The sequence below is a fragment of the Dinoponera quadriceps genome, unplaced genomic scaffold (genome assembly GCF_001313825.1).
Source record: "Dinoponera quadriceps isolate SergipeBrazil2010 unplaced genomic scaffold, ASM131382v1 scaffold2420, whole genome shotgun sequence".
NCBI classification, from domain to species: Eukaryota; Metazoa; Arthropoda; class Insecta; order Hymenoptera; family Formicidae; genus Dinoponera; species Dinoponera quadriceps.
Genome location: NW_014556754.1, coordinates 1,214,037 through 1,232,111, shown reverse-complemented (window position 1 = coordinate 1,232,111; position 18,075 = coordinate 1,214,037). Strand labels below are relative to the sequence as shown.

At 44.6% G+C, this 18,075-nt stretch overlaps 2 protein-coding genes across 4 annotated transcripts; one reads left to right on the top strand and one right to left on the bottom strand.

Annotated features, from left to right (window-relative positions):
- Positions 1-2,104: 2,104 nt before the first annotated feature.
- LOC106748121 (trifunctional enzyme subunit alpha, mitochondrial) lies at positions 2,105-9,672 on the bottom strand. Of its 3 annotated transcripts, XM_014626359.1 has the most exons (12): positions 9,478-9,495; positions 8,428-8,487; positions 7,426-7,535; positions 6,747-7,019; positions 6,379-6,629; positions 5,566-5,949; positions 5,109-5,279; positions 4,814-5,036; positions 4,239-4,448; positions 3,959-4,154; positions 3,601-3,803; positions 2,105-3,282 (listed from the first exon to the last, which is right to left on the bottom strand). In XM_014626359.1, exons 3-12 carry the CDS (start codon positions 7,513-7,515, stop codon positions 3,079-3,081), a joined length of 2,205 nt encoding a protein of 734 aa, XP_014481845.1. In that variant the 5' UTR covers positions 7,516-7,535; positions 8,428-8,487; positions 9,478-9,495; the 3' UTR covers positions 2,105-3,078. The 3 variants fall into 3 exon arrangements, with proteins under 3 accessions (XP_014481845.1, XP_014481843.1, XP_014481844.1); XM_014626357.1 differs by lacking the exon at positions 8,428-8,487 and having other exon boundaries at positions 9,478-9,672; XM_014626358.1 differs by lacking the exon at positions 9,478-9,495 and having other exon boundaries at positions 8,368-8,467.
- Positions 9,673-10,931: 1,259 nt separating this feature from the next.
- Positions 10,932-17,422, top strand: LOC106748103 (run domain Beclin-1 interacting and cysteine-rich containing protein). Its single transcript, XM_014626316.1, has 9 exons — positions 10,932-11,491; positions 11,565-11,745; positions 11,964-12,115; positions 13,223-13,406; positions 13,540-15,122; positions 15,211-15,393; positions 15,497-15,679; positions 15,782-15,935; positions 16,315-17,422. Exons 2-9 carry the CDS (start codon positions 11,566-11,568, stop codon positions 16,513-16,515), a joined length of 2,820 nt encoding a protein of 939 aa, XP_014481802.1. The 5' UTR covers positions 10,932-11,491; position 11,565; the 3' UTR covers positions 16,516-17,422.
- Positions 17,423-18,075: the final 653 nt, after the last annotated feature.

Sequence of the window (18,075 nt, the reverse complement as noted above, 5' to 3'; positions counted from 1 at the left end):
TACACTTTCTAAAAATACGGGCTGACCGTATGGAAAGAGGTGCTTTTTGATTGAGAGATAATAAAGCTCTTTGATAAAGAAGTTTTATACATCAACGCATGGAGCAAATGTTTTCTTTCATTTTTGATCAAGAAACATATTTTCTATCCTGTTCCATGATTCATGGAAGATCTCATTTTTTTCATTATATTTCATTGATTTTTATTCACTCCGAAGGATCACTGTTTTTCCATATTTGCGATTCATTATCTATGCCCGAAAATTAGGAAACAAAACTTGCACGTCATAAGACGCGCACGATTGTCGAATCATTCTGAAATCCTATTGAATTCCAATGTTATCGGAGCGACGAAATTTTTATCTCGCGTCTTACCTAGAATCCGCCAGACGTTATCCTTATCGCGCACAAGTGTCGAGACGTGTCTGGCAATTGACGTCGTAACATATCAGGAAAATACCGGTTATAGTCATAATGTAAATGTAACCGTAATGAATTCGCAAGGAAACTCATTCTCTCAATAGGAATTATCTCATCCACATGTTATTGCCGAACGATTCCGTAAGAGCGGAGCGGTCTGCAGAACGGATACTATCTTCGTGATCCTATTCTACATGTTTCGTATTTAAATTCCAATAAGATGATAATTGGCAACAGTTATGCAAGAAAGATTCAACTTACTACACAGAGTACGTTCCGAGAAGAATGAAGATGAAAATTTTTGATTTGAAAAATAGCGCCGAGGTTCTTCACAATCGTTCAAGAAATCAAGTCATTCATTGGCTGGTTCAGTCCGAATTTTTCACCGTCTTCTTGCCTTTTCTACAACTCTTTGTTCTGCTCCGGAGACGAGACCGAAGTCGCGAGTTTTCCTCGGCGCGGAGCCCCGCCGGGCGTTTTCGCTCACGTGGGCGCGCAACGAGCGTCGCACGAGGGCGGTGCTCCGGTCGTCTCTCTGGACTTTTCCGGAGCCGGTGGCACCAGAAACAGGACGAGCGAGAACAACATCGTCGTCGTGCGCATAACGGCGACGCGACGGCGGTAGCTCGCGAAATCTCCGATTTTCTTGCATCAGCCAAGGACTCGGTCTCATTGAGCGACGATATCACAAACAGGTGCGCTGGACCGGTAGATGACGCAAAATATCCTCGAGATTACCCTTCGTTCACCTTTATTGAAATTCGAAGTTCGAGCGGCAAGGTGCTTGCGAAAAAACCGGAAGGCGAGCTCGTGCGTGGAATTGCGGATTCGCCGGGGCGAGCCGAGCCGCCATTTGTCTCCGTGTCGCTGCCTTTTTTATTCGCAATGATTAAACACTTTCGTTGTTAACCAGCCGAGCGAACGTCCGATAAGGGGAAGTCGAATTTGGACGATTTTATGCGCGCCAGACGATTAATATATCCTCGGTGTTTATAACGCGATAATGTAATCTGTCATCCTCAAACGTGCGCGCCCGAGAAACGAGTCGTGAATTTTTCCGGACTTGCGGGACGTGGAAAAATTTCGGAAGAGATCGTGAAGATCATTTCTGGAGGACCGATCCTGTCTCGAGATGCAACCGGGGCGATTAATGAATTAAAACTTCTATCTCGGCTATTTGTGTTTCGACTTGACTTTCAAGCCGGCGGTGAGCCTTAGCGAGAAAGATACCGGCGCAAACAAGAGCGCAACATCTCTCGGCTGTTGCATCAAGCTAAATATTTCCATTTTTTTATTGCGTCCGTGCGCGACAGGGTAATATTAATTACCAGACAGGTTTATTATTCTTTCTTTCTTGTTTTTCTTTCGTCAGGTCGACCTCATCAGTCCGCTGCTAAACGCGAGAACACATCACTTCCGCATACGTCGTTATTATAAATTAAATCGTTTGATATTAGAAAAAGAACCTTTCGTTGGATCAATAATGAATCAATAACGGAAGTATCGACTGACAGAATTGTGAGTGGAAGAAATATAGAGTAAAATTATGCAATTGCGTTACACGTTAATTATTAATTGTAACATTGACGTTAGAAAAAGCAGAACAATCTTCGTTATAATTTAGACGGATTGGCAGATGACAAGGAATCGCTCAACACGGAGTCTGAGATGGAGACAGGACACGAATTAAATGTAGAAACTCTTTATTCTCGATAAACTTAGCAAAAATAGAAATACATAATTCGTTACATAACTTCGTTTACTTTACAAACAGGATCCTATATGTATATGCGTGCGGTAGTATCAAAGATCTGTGTCGGCGTGTAAAACGCTCGAGAGTAATAAATGCACGACTCTATCTGCAATGCTTCCACGCTGAGCAGGCCGTGTAAAAACTCCAAGTCCAAAAATATATAGTTTACTACATACGTTACGACGGTCCCCGAATATTAAACGTGACACGTAACCCCTCTTATCCTGTCTGATTTGGAGACGCATAAACTCGCGTGAGCAAACCCGTGTTGTCCAAGAAGAGCAGCTGAAAGCTGAAGAAGCGCTACTTTCTCTATATATTTTCATCGATCGCAAAACGCGATATTTCTCCGGTAGAACTAAGAGCAAACTTCTCTCTACACTTGCTTATTAGAGTAGAAATATTACTTAAAACAGAACATCCTTATAATATTCTGTTAGAAATCTTACCCGGGTTATATGAAACTTTTTAAGTGATCGCTTCTCAAGTTATACGAAACTTTCTCAAGCAGTAAACAATATAGGTAATTAAGTTATCGTCACTTTTTAACTTACGTAGTTCGGAAAGTACTCAAGCACCGAGCTAACTTCCGTTTATAAATCCGTCCTACGATGAATTGACTAAGAGAGAGAAAGCGTGAGAAACGTTTAAGATTCCTTCACGATTTCTGAGTGTTAGAGTGAGAACGATGGATATTCTTTCAGCTAGTCTCAAAGTGAGACACTCAAAATTCGCACACGCGAAGAGCATGGTGTGGGTTTTCCAGTTAAGTCACGGGATTCAGAGGGATCAGCAATCTTCGTGTCTATTTCGGTAGTTTTTGATTATGAAGCGAGTGGAGTATAGCTTCAGGATGAGAGAAAGGATTAATTAACGTAGAAACATCGACGGGCACCTATCGGCACTTTTACTTCGAATGAAACTTTCGCGTAGAGTCGGCCGCCATATCAAGTAACGTTTGACACGGCCGGTAAGTCTCGCCGTAGTGGCTTCGGAACTCCTCCATCTTCTTAACGAGTCGATGGGCACCGTAAACGTCCACCCAGTGGAACGGTCCGCCCGTGAACGGAGGGAAGCCCAAACCGAACACAGCTCCCACGTTGCCTTCCAACTACATCATAATTTGTTAATAAACAGAAAGCATATCGAGGACACCGGTTGCAAAGAGTACAAAGGCGAGCAAGCAATTTACAAAATTCTACGGTTCTCTATTTTTCCTCAATCAGCGTTAGAGAAACGTCTCATCGATATCAAAGAGATGTTACCGAATGGTCAGCTACAAGAAATCTATTCAAAGTAAACTTTCTGAGATGCAAATAGTATAAAATTCAATTAAATGTCGCGTTAAAAATCTTTGAATTGACATCTGCATTCTCTATTGACGGTAAGTAGTCACCCGGCAAGTCTTACACAAAGTATATCAACTTACAGGACTGGCTAGAATATTTTCTTCCAAGCATAATACTGCCTCATTGACGAACCGCGAGACCATCCTCAATTGACGATCCTCTTCGGACGTGCTGCCTTTGGGTTCGATCTTGTACTTCTTCAAGATGTCTAAGGCACCGATATTTGTTTCCCTGTGCTTGGCACCAGCTTCGTACACAAATATACCCTTGCCCGACTTGCGTCCTGAAACAGACGCGTAACATGTGTGAAACGAACTCTTTGCATAAGATAGCATCAAGCCGAGACACAGATAATTTGTGACGCAAATGGCAAATATTAATATTAATTCTTTCTATGTGCGTGAGCAAAATGCCTGCGGTGAGCAAAAAAAAGTTTACCGAGGAAGCCAGCCTTGACCATATCGGTGAGAACGTTTATGTCACCGCCCCTGAAGCGCTCTCCAAAAGTTTTCGTAAGATCGGCGCTGATGTGAGTACCCACGTCGATACCGACTTCGTCGGCCAGAGTGGCTGCGCCAACCGGGAAACCGAAATTTTTCGTCAATTTGTCCAGATCCATTGGATCCACACCCTCCTGTTTAATCACCAAATTACGTTCGTTTTGCGTTTAGATCGATCGTTTCTGCAAGAAGTAATCGCTCGAGAAATGCTCGCTCACCTGCAACAGCCTAACTGCTTCCGACAACATCGTGGATACTATCCTGGTGGTGTAGAATCCAGGACCGTCGCCGACCGTAATCACGATCTTACCTTGTTTCAGGCCGACATCCACGGCAGTTTTGATGGTTTCCTCGGACGTTCCCTTGTGTGTTATAATCTCCAATAGTTGCATCTTGTCGACGGGCGAGAAATAGTGCATACCGATCACCTGTAAGAAGAAAACAAGTTTTATACGGTTCATTATCTACGTGCGTTTCTTACTTCTTAATTATAACTATATTACTGTGTATCCGGGAAAAAATTCATGCATGATTAGATATAATTATATATAAAATTTTATACAATCGTACATAAGATGTTACATGTAGAATGTATATGTCCATATATAAAAAATATATACATATATATGTATAATAATATATTTTCATATACAGACATGTTCTACATATAATTATATATGAGTAATTTTTTTCCTAAATATTTTAAATATAAGTTTTTAAGAATCTTTCTCTTATAACGATATGCTTGATGTAATTGAACGTAGAATTTGATGTATAACAAAGAATATATTACTTTGTCAGGACGACTACTGCCAGCAGCAATCTTCGCAATGGGAATTGCGGACGTGTTGGTAGCGATGACGCAGTGGCTCGGGATAATGGATTCAATCTCTTTCAGGACCTTGTGCTTGATGCTGATGTCCTCGAACACTGCCTCGATCACCACGTCCACGTCTTTGAAGGAGTTATAGCTCAACGTCGCATCGAGTTTTGACAGATACTTGTCTTTGTCCATACTGCACAGAGAGTTTCTATTAAAAGAGACCGCAGTTTGGTTACAGATTTAATATTATTGAAGTAACCCGTACTTGGAGATTCGTTTGCGTTTCACAGCATCTTGCAGGCCTTTCTGAATTTGATTCGTGCCACGATTCAGTCCGCTTTCGTTGGAATCCTTCATAACAACGTCGTAGCCCTTGTCGATGCTGACTTGCACGATTCCCGCGCCCATCAGGCCCGCACCAATCACGGCGATTTTTCTGTTCACAATACGTTACGATGAGAAATAATGAAACAGTGATAAAAAAAAAAAAAAAAAAAAAGAAACGAAACGATGAAGAACAGAAGCAGAATAGAGCAGAATTTGGTGGACTAATTATACTTTGTGTGACTTTAATAACCGATAATTAATCAAATAGAAGACAATTAAATCTAATAATTATCATCAAAATTCATCACGTTGTACAATGAAATTAATATATTTTTCTAACATGTAGTAATAATTAATTTGTCGAATTCTATATGAAGGTTTACTCGGAGACGTACTTGGGTGCATTCGTAGCTGAGCCAAAGCGATTCTTCTTGCAGGCCGTTTGGCCGAAGAACAGGCTGATGAGGCCTTTACACTCCGGTGTCACCGACAATTGGCTGAATCCTCTGGCCTCCGCCTCGAATCCGGCAACAGGACCTTTGTCCAGGCCGACCCTCGTTACTTCCAAGATCTTGAGCGGAGCGGGATACAGGCCACCAGTTGCTTTCATCACCTGGTCTTTCGCTTTCTTGAATACCATGTCCTTGACAAAATTTAAAGACATAATCTGCTGCGTTATCTTGTCTACAATAGACTTCGGGCTACGGTCGGCTTTCAGCTTTCCATTCGCCAAGTCCCGCGCAGCTTTCACCGCGGTCTCTTCCAAGTACCTCTGTGTGCTGCGAAAAACGAACACGCGTAATCTGTAATTGCCTTGACTCACCGAAATTCGCGGAAAATCCTTCAGAATCTTATTCTCGTTTCATACTCGATGAACACGATTTTTTCGGACTTTTTAATCCGAGATACTAAACAGCCCGTTTAACTTTCCGGGAAGAAATGTTTATATGCAATCATATAAAATTAATATATTATTATATATAATTATGCGACTTGTATACACGAATTTTGTCTGTGTGACTATATATATCGTAGTAATAATTATATATGAATATCGAGACAACATTTATATATAATCGTATTTCCCCGGGTTAGGCGCGGAGAGGTGAAATTTGACAAGAGTTACCGCGATTTTCTCGAAAGTTTGCTTTCGGAAGATCCGAATACATTCATTTGCAAATACGTTTTTTATTTCAAGCTTCCTTTACTTTTCCTCGGGTGTTCCAGTGCCCGGACCGAGACGGTTCACCACCATGTCCACCAATCCAAGTTTCTTCGCTCTGTCAACCTTAATCATTCTACCGGTGAGCATCATGTCCAAGGCAGTGGGGAGGGAAACTGTCTGAGGCAGTCGCTGAGTGCCACCACCGCCAGGAAGTAAGCCGAGCATCACCTCGGGTAAGCCAAGGCTGGTTTTCTTACTGTTAACGGCCAGCCTGTATTGACACGCTAACGCGACCTGAACAAAACAATGTGACTCACTTCTGACAGAGTCCAACGTAGCTGCAGCGATCGCTAAAGAGGCTTAACTCGTGCGTCTATTTTAAATGTTGGACGTGAGTCCGTTGCATGTTACCTCCAATCCTCCACCGAGACAGCTGCCTTGAATAGCAGCAACGATAGGCTTGTTACTGTTCGCCAACATGTCAATAACGCGATGCCCCATCCTTATCAGCTCATAGCTGCTCTCTGCATCCGTGAGATTTTCCAACATGCTGATGTCCGCGCCAGCGATGAAATTGTCTGGCTTACCACTTATGATGACCATCGCGTTTACAAGTGGATTCGATTGGATTTCCGTCAGCAACTCCTTGATTTCATTCAATACTTCCTTGTGCAAGGTGTTCATCTGCGTTAACGTGGATGGAAGAAAAATCTGCGTGTTAATATATTTTCTTTCTATTTTAGGAGGGCCCGAAAGTTTTACGCAATGAGCATTTAATGAACGCATTAATGCAACTGCTATGATGTAATATTATATAAGTGCGTTATGTGACCATTTTATCTAGTCAAACACCAAGGTCACCCGACCATTTTATCTAGTCAAATGCTAAGGTCACCCAACTGATAGGTAGGTACGCTTCTTCAGATAGAACTGATAAATAGATATTTCTTATATAATAACTTTGTAACGGCGGATGTTCTCAGATATAAATGACCTCTTCAAGATTGCCCCGAGAGTTTAGGCGAGAGTCGCTATTTGAGGATATCTCAGCATTGAATTAGAGCAACCGCACCGCACTTTGTACACGTACCTTCACTCCTGGCGAGTCCATGGTGATAACCGCTACGTCGTTTACTAGTTTGCATTTGAAATGTTTTCTGTTTGCTTCGGTTGCTAGCATTCTTGATGTATGATATAAACCTGTAGAGAGATAATCAAAATATAAGACACGAGGAAACTGTGTACGACGCAATAGATCTGTTCTTTGTCGCTGAATCAGTACGCACTTTCAGAACTTGAAAAGAAATACATATATATGTCGCAGGGAGATGATAAAAATGGAAATTTGATCAAATTATGGGTGGGGTGATTAGGGATTTGATCTAATCTCCATTTTCACCATTTCTCTGCGACATATATATAGCTATGGGTAAAAAAAAAAAGAGGGAAGCAGAATTAGTGTTAACTAGTGCAGCTAGTTCAGCTATAGAGAACAAATGTCTAGAACATAGTACAATTTACAATTCTAAGTACACACACATGTATATATTGAAGACATGAAATGTAAATTGTGATAAATAATGGATGCTACGATCTACGTTATACGATATTTAACTCTCCGTTAGTTGCAGATCCAACAAATATACATGAATTTTTTTTTTTTCATTTTCTTCGTTTTTCATTGTTTTTTACATATGTATTTATTTTAGTATCTGGTCTACTAGTCAAGTGCTAATGAAAAGAAAATTGCATCGAGAAGCAGAGGAAAATAATGGAAAGATTAGTGTATCTGTGAGAGATACATTAACACGTTGAGTGCCACGTCAGTCACCGGTGACTGACCGTATAAAGTACGATATAAAACTAAAAAAATTACATAGTTTAATAAGTAATTTCAGGATCGTATAATTAATATACTTAAATATTTCTTATCAACAAATTTTAATGGATTTGGCCTGACGGAGATTTCCTCCGAAATGCGTGCGGCAGTTAACGTGTTAATAAAAATAAGGTGAAAAATATTGCGACTAACGAAAGGTTAACTTCACTTTCGAGTTGTATTCGATAATCTGATGCAATTGTAACTTCTCACTTCAACATTCTCTCGATGTTGCTAATCGAGTGGATAAGTTCGAGTTCTCTTTTTCTTAGCCTGTATTTACACGTAGGGCGCGCAAAATGTAACGAATCATTCATAAAAATATTCCTTATTCTTCATATAGTTTGAAATTCAGAAGCGAAATACTCAAACGAATGGTTCACTTGAAACGGAAATTCATTTGAACTTCAAATTTGGACATTTCGAACGGAGACAACGATCTGTTCATTCAATTCGCCTCAATTGTTCGGACAGTTCGAACTCGACACTGAGAAAAATTTGAATTAACATACCAATTGTTGTAAAAAAAAAAAAAAAAAAAAGAAAAACAGAAGAGAAATAATTCCAAGATTCCCGAACAACTTGAAGTTGAATCTCGAAATTCGAGCAGGCCGAGTCGATCGTCAGCAAATTCGGAACGCTGATCTGCGTAAAACGTATCCGAATGCAGATCTTATTACGCTCGAACTATATAAAATGCAGCGGTTTATTCCTAGCGGTAACTTGGAGGGCCGGTGCCAAGGCGATGGCTATTGCAAGTTAGCGCTAATCGACTTCACTATAGCCGGCTGTCTCTCTCTCCCTTTCTTTTTTCAACGTGGGAGCAAAGGTCGCGCCGAGCGAATTTAAGCCGGCCCCTATAACATCTGGCCGTTAGTCGGTCATAATCGACACTGACTGTGCACATTCAGTATCGAGAAGTTCCCTTTCAACACTGGTCCGGTTTACCCGATGATTCCTTCGGGATATCATCCGGTGCACTGTCTGACCTTGAACTGCTGGTGCAATTTTACACCATTATCAATTGATACGATCCTCGATAACTTCCGACGTGCATCGCTGCTAACTGAAGTTGGCTCGACACGTCGTTTACCGAAGCTGATCTTGTGCGTCCTCGAAAATCGAGTAGATTTCGAGTGCGGATTTTTCAGCCGGAGACAGCCGACCGTATGAGATCGCTCTATCTCTCTCTCTCTCTCTCTCGTCACACACGATCCGTTCTTCCTCCTACGCTTCCGAACGCATCGCGTCATACGTAATCACCTGCACGTGTCGCGAAAGTCGCGTTGGAACGGACGCCGCGCGCGAGAGCGCCGAAAAGTCTGCAGCTCGCCATGTTTCGTTCGACCGGATCGAATGGGCACTAACTGGTATCGAAAGGGAAAACTGCGAATCACCGCGGCGAGCGACACTTCGCGTGTACCGCTGCGAAGAGTGAACGAGAGAGGACATCGCCCGTAGAATTGCGCGCGCATGTGCTCCAGGTGGGGGAGAGCGCGTTCGAGAGATCGAACATCCGTATCGACTCGATCGGTAAACACGAGCAGGCAACTGTCTAGATGGAAGAAATGTTTCAAAGATGATGATAATAATAACAATCATCGTCATCGTCGTCATCCTTGTTTACGGGAAGGAGAACCCTTTGGGATACGCGAGAAAAAGAAAGATGTAATTTTGTTCTCACAAGTAGATGGCAAGATTTGAAAATGTTGCAAATTCCCACGCAGCAGCGAGCGTTTGAATTCGAGTGAACGTAATTAAAGGGTTTGACACTCGCCCTTCGATGTACGGTCGAAAAGGGAGACTTTTCGGGATATTTACGAGCCTAAGCGCGGATCTCGAGAAATGAAAAGAAATTTAATCGAAACGTGTTATAATATGAAATTTAATAAGGAAATTTAATAAGTATTTTATCACCCGGCAGAAAAGGCTTCGAAGAAATCAGTGTTTACCGGCAGAGCTGCGAAGTGAGTATCGAGTATCGATACTCTCGAACTCTCTCGTGAAAAAGGGCGTGCGTGTGTGGAAACCCCGTACTGGCCGCGGTTCATCGGACTTTGATCCTGACGTTAAGTCACCGACGTCATTTGATCATTTATTATGTTCGCAGTTCGAAAAATAAACAAACAAAACACGCATCATTTAATTGGATTATCGTGCAATGCGTTTCCGAGTACCTTATTTTCTACTTCATTAACTTACCACCGTGCAAATAATTATAAACGCAAATGAGGTCGGTTCAAATAAATGCGGTTCTGTTACATAATTATTGCTCAATAGACACACGTAACTCTGTGTTTTATCATCATCGAGACGAGTTTATTTATCATTTACAGTTTATTATTTATTATTTATCAACCATTTATTTACAATTTATCGAATAAAAGCGGGAGATAGATAATTCAATAAGAACATTCCTCCCTCGCCGGGTGTGGAACATTGACGAATTTACATCGATTTACATTATTCGCTCTCGAGATTGACTTATCGACCACCGACATCCCCGTTTTGTACTTCTCTCGCCGGGAGCTTCATTCCCACTTGCGAACCGCTCTGCGAAAGATGCCCTCAATCATCTTTACGTAACACACCGACGACGAAGTCGTTACGAAGTACAAGGTGCGATGCGCGAGATAAATCTATCCCACCCTGCCCGTCGTTCACATGCGATAAACGAAGGGGACTGCAGTATCGACGGAGAATCACTGACACGAAGTTGTCGAGCAATCTCGAGGTGGTATGATCGTCATTCGGGAAATCCCTCGTCGCTCGTTTGGCCGAACCTCTGATTCACGAAGCGACCAGCGTCGTAATTACCAGGGTAAACACCGATCCTCCAACCGCGTGACCGCTCACGATTGCTCGGGAACGACCGCTCGTCGTCCTGCCTTATCGCGTGTCATCGATTACGGCACGCCGATATGCGCGTGTATGTTACGCGAGTGGCGTAAGCGGCTCCGGACGAGCGGCAACGAGCGATGAACGGAGCACGAAGACGCAACGGGCGAGCGAGAAAAATTAGGAATTCACCGGCGACTATCACTGGGCCTTATCTAGGAGGAGCGATAGGCGTTTCCCGGCGACTCCCGGCCGTGTTCAATCGATCCTCGTGTTTCAGTCGACTCTGCCGCAATTAGACGCCGCGCCGATGCACCGACGACCGCAGTAGCCGACGTATCCTCGGGGAGGTAAACAAAGAGGGGAAAAACCGCGGTGGTGTCGCATTTACGTTCACGTGTAAGATCTCGGGAAGATCTCTTCGCTGATTGCTCGTCAGGTAAGCCGTGAGCCTTGAGGTGAGCACGTGGCTGGTGGATGAGATGTTGTAACGCTCGGCCGTCCTTTGACAGGATGTCGGAGAACACGCGCAATAAGGAGAAGTGGCAGCTACTGCAGAGCCTACGATCCACCGTGGAAGGCCTGATGATAGACGGGGTGTCCAACGTCTGGAATGTTTACGGCGGTCTGAACCGGCTGCACAATGTGATAGAGCAGATATTCAAGCACGGCTGTCGGATTTACGATCCCAATGTTAGTTGCGCCAAGCTTAAAAATGTTATCTCTTGGTATCTTCGCGCTGTATCAGAATTATTATCGAGAGTCGGGATGATCGCTTTTTTTTTTTTTTTTATATAGATAGGGAAGCACTATCTGATTCTGAGTGCGTGAGATTGTGTTGTTTAAGTTTTGTTGCACTTGACAAGACTTCTCTCGGTGTTGAGATATTTAATGTTGTGAACTTTTGCAAGGGCGAACCGGACTGTTGGATATTTATTCAAGGGCTGAACTGGCTCCAACCTTCCTTAGCGACATCACCGGTGCTGTCGGAGAACGAGGATTATTTGTGCAATCTGCCAGCTAGGATAACATCCAAGAAGGACATGTTGTGGCTGTATAAAAGGTAATTGTCTTCTTTTCATATTGACAAGTGCAGTTACATAGAGGAGAAGGCGGTATTGTGGTTTCCTTTAATGGGAGCTTTCCATTTAACCGCACAAGTCGGCACAAGTTTTATCCTTATTTTTGTTACTCGTTGAAAAATGATGTCGCTTGACTTGTGTCGTTAAATGGAAAGCCGCTGATATCTACTGTTAGGTGATGAATTAATTCTTTACTTATTACTTATGGAATCATTTGTTTAGTTGCCTGCCGTTACGCAGCGGCGTTACTATGCCGACAGTCGGCATTTGTTATAATGCATCATTACTTTCCAACATTTCGAAATGTTTTCAAGATACATCTGTTAGTTTCCAATCGCACAGTGTGTGTGTCACTCGTTGCTTAACTTTTATTCCGCTGTACGCATCTCGAGTTGTGTAAAATCAACATCAACAATGGCGAGGCGTTTTGCTAATTCGGTCACCCGCTAAAATAGATTCAATACCGCCTCTTTTTCGAGGTTTTCACGTCGAAATAGTTGTTTGACGAGTCGGTAATTCAAGTTGAGTTTAAGAATCTGTCTTGCGGAAACTGTCCTTTAACAATTTTCATTTACCTTCTGACAAACAGGTTGATATCTGCATTAAAAATTCACGGCTATATTTATCGCTGTTCCTTCTAAGAGGGTTTGTTTTGGATAAACATATAAATTCGCGACACGACACTTATTTGCGCAAAGTCAATTTTCCAAATATATTTCAGTGGAGAGCCACATTACCATCCCTCTTCCCCTTCGACTCATTACGCAGTACCAGTCACGTTTTTGTATAAATAACATTCTAAATAATAAATATTCCATAACTTTGAGTCTAGAGTCGATCGAGCGACGTTTTGACAAATCGTTAATGCAATTCTCGAGTTTCAATTTGAACTATATTGATCATTAACAAAATTATTTTACAAACTGTCAATAGAGAGCCGCAATACCGCCTTCTCCTTTACTCACATAGCGAACAAGATAGCGTAAGAATTTCAATTTGTTCGAGAAATATAAAAGGATCTTTGATCGAAAGGACAATGCACTTCGATTAAGAAAGAGATAGGAGATACAGAATGTATTTTCTTTCAGTTTAGAAGGCCATTCCCTATCGCACAAATTATCGTGGCTGTTATCTGATAAAGAACATCTACTCTCCTGCCTCGAGCCATGGGCGTTCCTTTGTCAGGAAAATCTAGCGGAGGCGACGCTCTTGTGCCTAAGGGCAGTCGAGAGGAATCAACCGGTGCTGCTCGCGGAAATCGACCCCTGCTTGGTGAGTAAAATCCCGGGCTCCACGGTTTACGAAACCGATTATTCCGCACGACGATTGGGTACAGCGCGTGTCGCACGATTGTAGCATCAAAGAGAGTTCGTTATCACCTCAACTTCTCCGCTTTGATGCGCAGTTCGTGCCGACGTGGATATCCCCGAGAGCGAGTCCCAGGCGGCATCGTCGCTCCTCCTCGTATCCGGTGAATTTCTCCAGCGTCAGTCACGGTGTCGCCCGAGAGAAGAGCGTGTACAGCAGGTGTCACTTGGATCAGCTGAGCGTCTCTGCGCAGGCCGTGTCGCGCGACACGGTGAACACCGAGAGCGAGGAGACGTCGAAACCGGCGCAAGTCATCGAGCCAAGCGACGTATCCAACAACAGCGACGTATCCCTGAAGACGTGGAACAGTCTGCCCGCTTTGGTCAAGAGCCACGGCAAGGTCGCCGCGGAGTGTTCGGTCGCGACCTCGCCGACCATCCACGAAAACGTCAACAACAACAACAACAACAGTAACCATCCGCGCGCCTTCGAATTAGCGGAGATCATCGACATCATCTACTCGGAATCGAAGCAGCCCGATGAGCCGGATGCGCTCGAGACGAAGCCGAAGACGGCCGTCAGACGCGAGCGGAAGACGAGGAATCGAAGGACGAAGAGCCGGCCGGGCCAGAGCAAGCGAGCGTCTTACAGCGTGTGCCCCGAAGCCTCCTCGAGCGTGCACGAGGAAGCTGGGAACGTCGAGGAGACGCGGCCGGTCGCGACGACCGAGTCGGTGGAGATGAGGTACCTGGAGCAGTGGACGGCGCGGAGGAAGACGTCGTTCCTGGTGGGCTCGGCGCCCGAGTTCACGGGCTCGTGGAGCTTGGAGGTGGAGGGTCAGAAGGACATCCGTACGCCGCGGAAGAGCTTCATGGAGGACGGTGGCAGTAGCGTGCAGCCGATGGCGACCGGCTACTTCCCGCGGCCGGTCGAGGGTCAGAGTCTCACCAGCTTCCTGACCTCCGCCCAGTTCTCCCGAGCCCACGACGCCGAGCTCGACCGCGAGAACGCGCACTTCAGCATCTGCGAGGCGATGATCGCCGCCATCGAGCAGGTGAAGTGCAACCGTTGGCAGCGTCGGCTGCTGGACGACGCGGTGGACGACGAGAGCGACGAGGAGATCAACCGGCTGAAGCAGCGGATACGGTTAAGACGTTGGCAACGGCAGGAGGAGAAGTGCCGGGGCAGAGGGTGGAGCCGCGACCTGCTGAGCGACGGCAGGACGGACACGACCACGACCACCGATCAAAGCGTCAGCCCGTTGTCCACGTCCCCGGGGAGCTCGTCGGACTGCGTGTCGACGGACTCCTCGGACGAGCGGGGCACGCCGAGGAACAGCGGCACGCCCGCCTCGAGCGTCGATCTCTTCTCCGACGCGGAGTCGCGCGCGGCGAGGCACTCCGCGGACTCGACCTTGAACGAGAGCAGCGTGTCCGCCGAGGGAGTGGCGCTTTCTCTCATAAGTCGTTTCAGCGAGAAACAGCTGCCCCGGGCCAGCGAGCTTCAGTGGCTGGTGTCGGAGAAGGACGCTCCTCAGCGCCTGCTGCCGATGCCGAAGAGCTGGCCGGTCAGCCCCGACGAGACCGAGATCGAAGATGCGACGACGGTTTCGCTGAGGGGCACCGCCGAGTGGGCGCCGCCGCGACCGCAGATTATTTTCACACCTCACGCGCCACCGGTGTAAGTGCGAAGACGGAGAAAGATGGGAAAAGGTTGCGAACATGTTTTTCTTTTCTTTTTTTTTTTCAACGCTTTATTTTCCCTCCAGGAGACGAATGCTGATAGCGAAACAGAATTACAGATGCGCGGGTTGCGGTATGAAGGTGGCGGTAAAATATGCCAATCGCTTCCGGTATTGCGAGTACCTGGGCCGGTACTTCTGTACGGGCTGCCACACGAATCAGGTGGCGTTTGTACCGGGGAGAATCCTGTCGAAATGGGACTTCAATAGGTAAGCTCCCTCGTGTTTGCTCGGTTGAGTTTCGTCGGCGTCGATTATCGAATATTGTTATTCCGGGATACGTGTCTCCGATCCAAACCGTTTCCCCGCACAGGTACCCCGTGTCGAACTTCTCGTACAGATTACTGGATCAGATGATGTCGGATCCGTTGTTCCACGTGAACGACCTGAACCCGCTGCTGTACAGACGCGTCAAACAGTTGGAGAAAACGAGGGTTGTGCGTACGCAGTTGTTCTTCCTGAAGGACTTCTTATTCACCTGTCGATTCTCGATCAGGTAAATATCAAGTCGAAGCTCCGTTAGATCGGTGCTTGAAAGCCATTCGTCGATGTCAGCTGGTAGCGCGGCAGATCCCGATCCCGATCGTTCTCGTTTCAGCCTTCAGGACGTGCTGAAGAAGGAGCCGAATTATATCATCAACGATCCTCACGTGTACTCGATTCAAGATCTGATACACGTGAAATTCGGAGTATTGTTCGTCAGGTTGCAAGAACTCGTCGAAGTTTGCTGGGCGCACATCGCGGGCTGCGAGGTATCCACGTTAGACGATGAATCATTCGTTCTGTTCGTCTGGGAAATTCTGTCGCGTTTAGTACCACATTTTTCAGTGGTTGCTGTTAAAAAAAGGTGATATCATGGCCTCTCTCGATATTTATCTCCCCTATTAGGTGGCGAATTCTAGCGATTATTTAGTGGAATCACTCAGTAGCTCACCGTGAACTACTGAATAAATGATTCCACAAGTAATCGCTATAATGCCGATAAATAATTAGTCATCGTACACTTGCACGAAATGTAAATGCGAAGGCCATAATACTGTCTTTTCCTCCATTGAATAAATGAGAGAGAATAGAACTGAATAGAGTCCGAATTGTTGCTATCCTAAGATCCTCGTTGGGTTTCTGTCTCAGTTGTGCCAAGCCAGAGGATTCGTGTGCGAGCTGTGCTGCTCCAAGGAAGTCATATTCCCGTGGGACCTGTCGCGGGTGGTCCGATGTGCAAAGTGCGGCGCCTGCTTCCACGTGGATTGCAAACGCGGCGGCGGCAAGCCCGAGTGTCCACGGTGCGAGAGGCTGCGCGCCAGGCGAGTCGCCAGGGAGGAGAAGCCCTGACGAACGACGAAGGCGTTCCTCGTCACGCCGTACAGGGTAGAATACGCGTACTGATCATCGTGGCCGATGATTTCGAAGGCCGGGATTTACCTCACAAGACTGCAACTCGAAATAACGCGAGTCCCACCGACGGTAAAGGCGCACGTATACGCGCGTTGTGAGCATTGTGATACGCGTATGTTGGATTTTTTCCCGGCAAATCTCAGACGTCACATGCGACGAGGTTGCACGGATTTTCCTGTCCTCGGGGAGAACCGGTCTGTGAAAACATGCGTTTTAGGAGATAAGCCGGATAATTTATCGAGACGAATGAAGCTCATTTTACGCGAGCAATAGAGAAAGGTACAATATATTGCATCTCACTGTAACACTGTTACAGAGAAAGTAATTTAATCACGTAAAGCGTATGATGTAAAATAAACCCGTAAGATGAATTCACCAAGTAGCCTGTTAACCAAATCCGCGTGTGCATAGCAGTTACCCCTTTTTGATATAGACTAAAGAGATATTTAAAAAATATATTTATATGAAGATATTTATTTGAGCGTAACGAGAGTGTGTACATACTGAGCGAAAAGTATTATTTCTCTGTAATTTGCAAATGGCAATAATAAGATGGTCGCATTAGTGGTAGAGTAATTTTTCAACGTTCGAATACCATTGACGAGTACAAATAGCGTAAAAGTCTCTCTCACCGTCGTTGTATTATATAAAAATTTAATATAACAATTCTGTTAATATATTGCATGTACCTGGTTTTTATCGGCACTTAGCGCGTGTCGAGTGACGCCAATTAGTCATCAAAGATCGGCACTACGGCATCGATTTCATTCATTTAATAGCTAGCTATGTGTAAGAAGTCAAATATATACGGCCAATATAGAGTCAATTGAACAAACCGAAGAAACTGTTGTATATATTTCCTCACGTACCATCAGTTATGCAATCTTTGGTTGATCTTTTGAACAGGTAACGTTTTTTTTTCTTTTCTTTAAATTAGCGCGATATGCAACATGTTAAGTTATTATTTATTTGTGAAGATTGTTGAAATACGTGTAGGACAATAGTAGATTAATATAGAGTCGCCATCATTTTCGTGATGGAAGGCACGAGTATTCGAGGAGGAAGTAAAGAGAGAATTTCACTCTGTTTTGTTCAAACTGCTGGATTACTTTAAACCCCTTGCAAGAACGTTTGTTATCACGAGTATGATTGTCTTTTATTTCACACCGACTGTGCAGTCAATTCTTTGTTGTTCGATACTAACCCCATCGGGACCCAAGCAACACGTATATCTAAAAAAAAAAAAAAACGTCTTCACGACGTCCTAATGTCATGAGAAGCATCTGGCCGAGATGACATTTTGTCGGAGAGATGATTTCTATTTATCTCGAGGTAAAAACGCACCATGATACACTGACAGTAGAAAAATATATTATCGATTATGTTATCGATTATATGTATACTACAAAGGGAGAAAACTTAACTTTAGATGTCTTATTCAAGACCGCGCTCGCGTTCTTCGTTACAGAAATTCACCGTGGAAATTTGTCCTAATTT

Excerpts from the sequence above, each read along its gene's own strand:
- LOC106748121 (XM_014626357.1), bottom strand. The coding sequence starts at position 9,550 with ATGGCGAGCTGCAGACTTTTCGGCGCTCTCGCGCGCGGCGTCCGTTCC. Across the intron at positions 4,449-4,813 it reads GCAGTAGTCGTCCTGACAAA|GTGATCGGTATGCACTATTT; the intron begins GTAATATATTCT and ends TTCTTCTTACAG. Across the intron at positions 3,283-3,600 it reads AAAATATTCTAGCCAGTCCT|TTGGAAGGCAACGTGGGAGC; the intron begins GTAAGTTGATAT and ends ATTATGATGTAG.
- LOC106748103 (XM_014626316.1), top strand. The coding sequence starts at position 11,566 with ATGTCGGAGAACACGCGCAATAAGGAGAAGTGGCAGCTACTGCAGAGC. Across the intron at positions 15,394-15,496 it reads TCGAAATGGGACTTCAATAG|GTACCCCGTGTCGAACTTCT; the intron begins GTAAGCTCCCTC and ends TTCCCCGCACAG. Across the intron at positions 15,936-16,314 it reads CGCACATCGCGGGCTGCGAG|TTGTGCCAAGCCAGAGGATT; the intron begins GTATCCACGTTA and ends TTTCTGTCTCAG.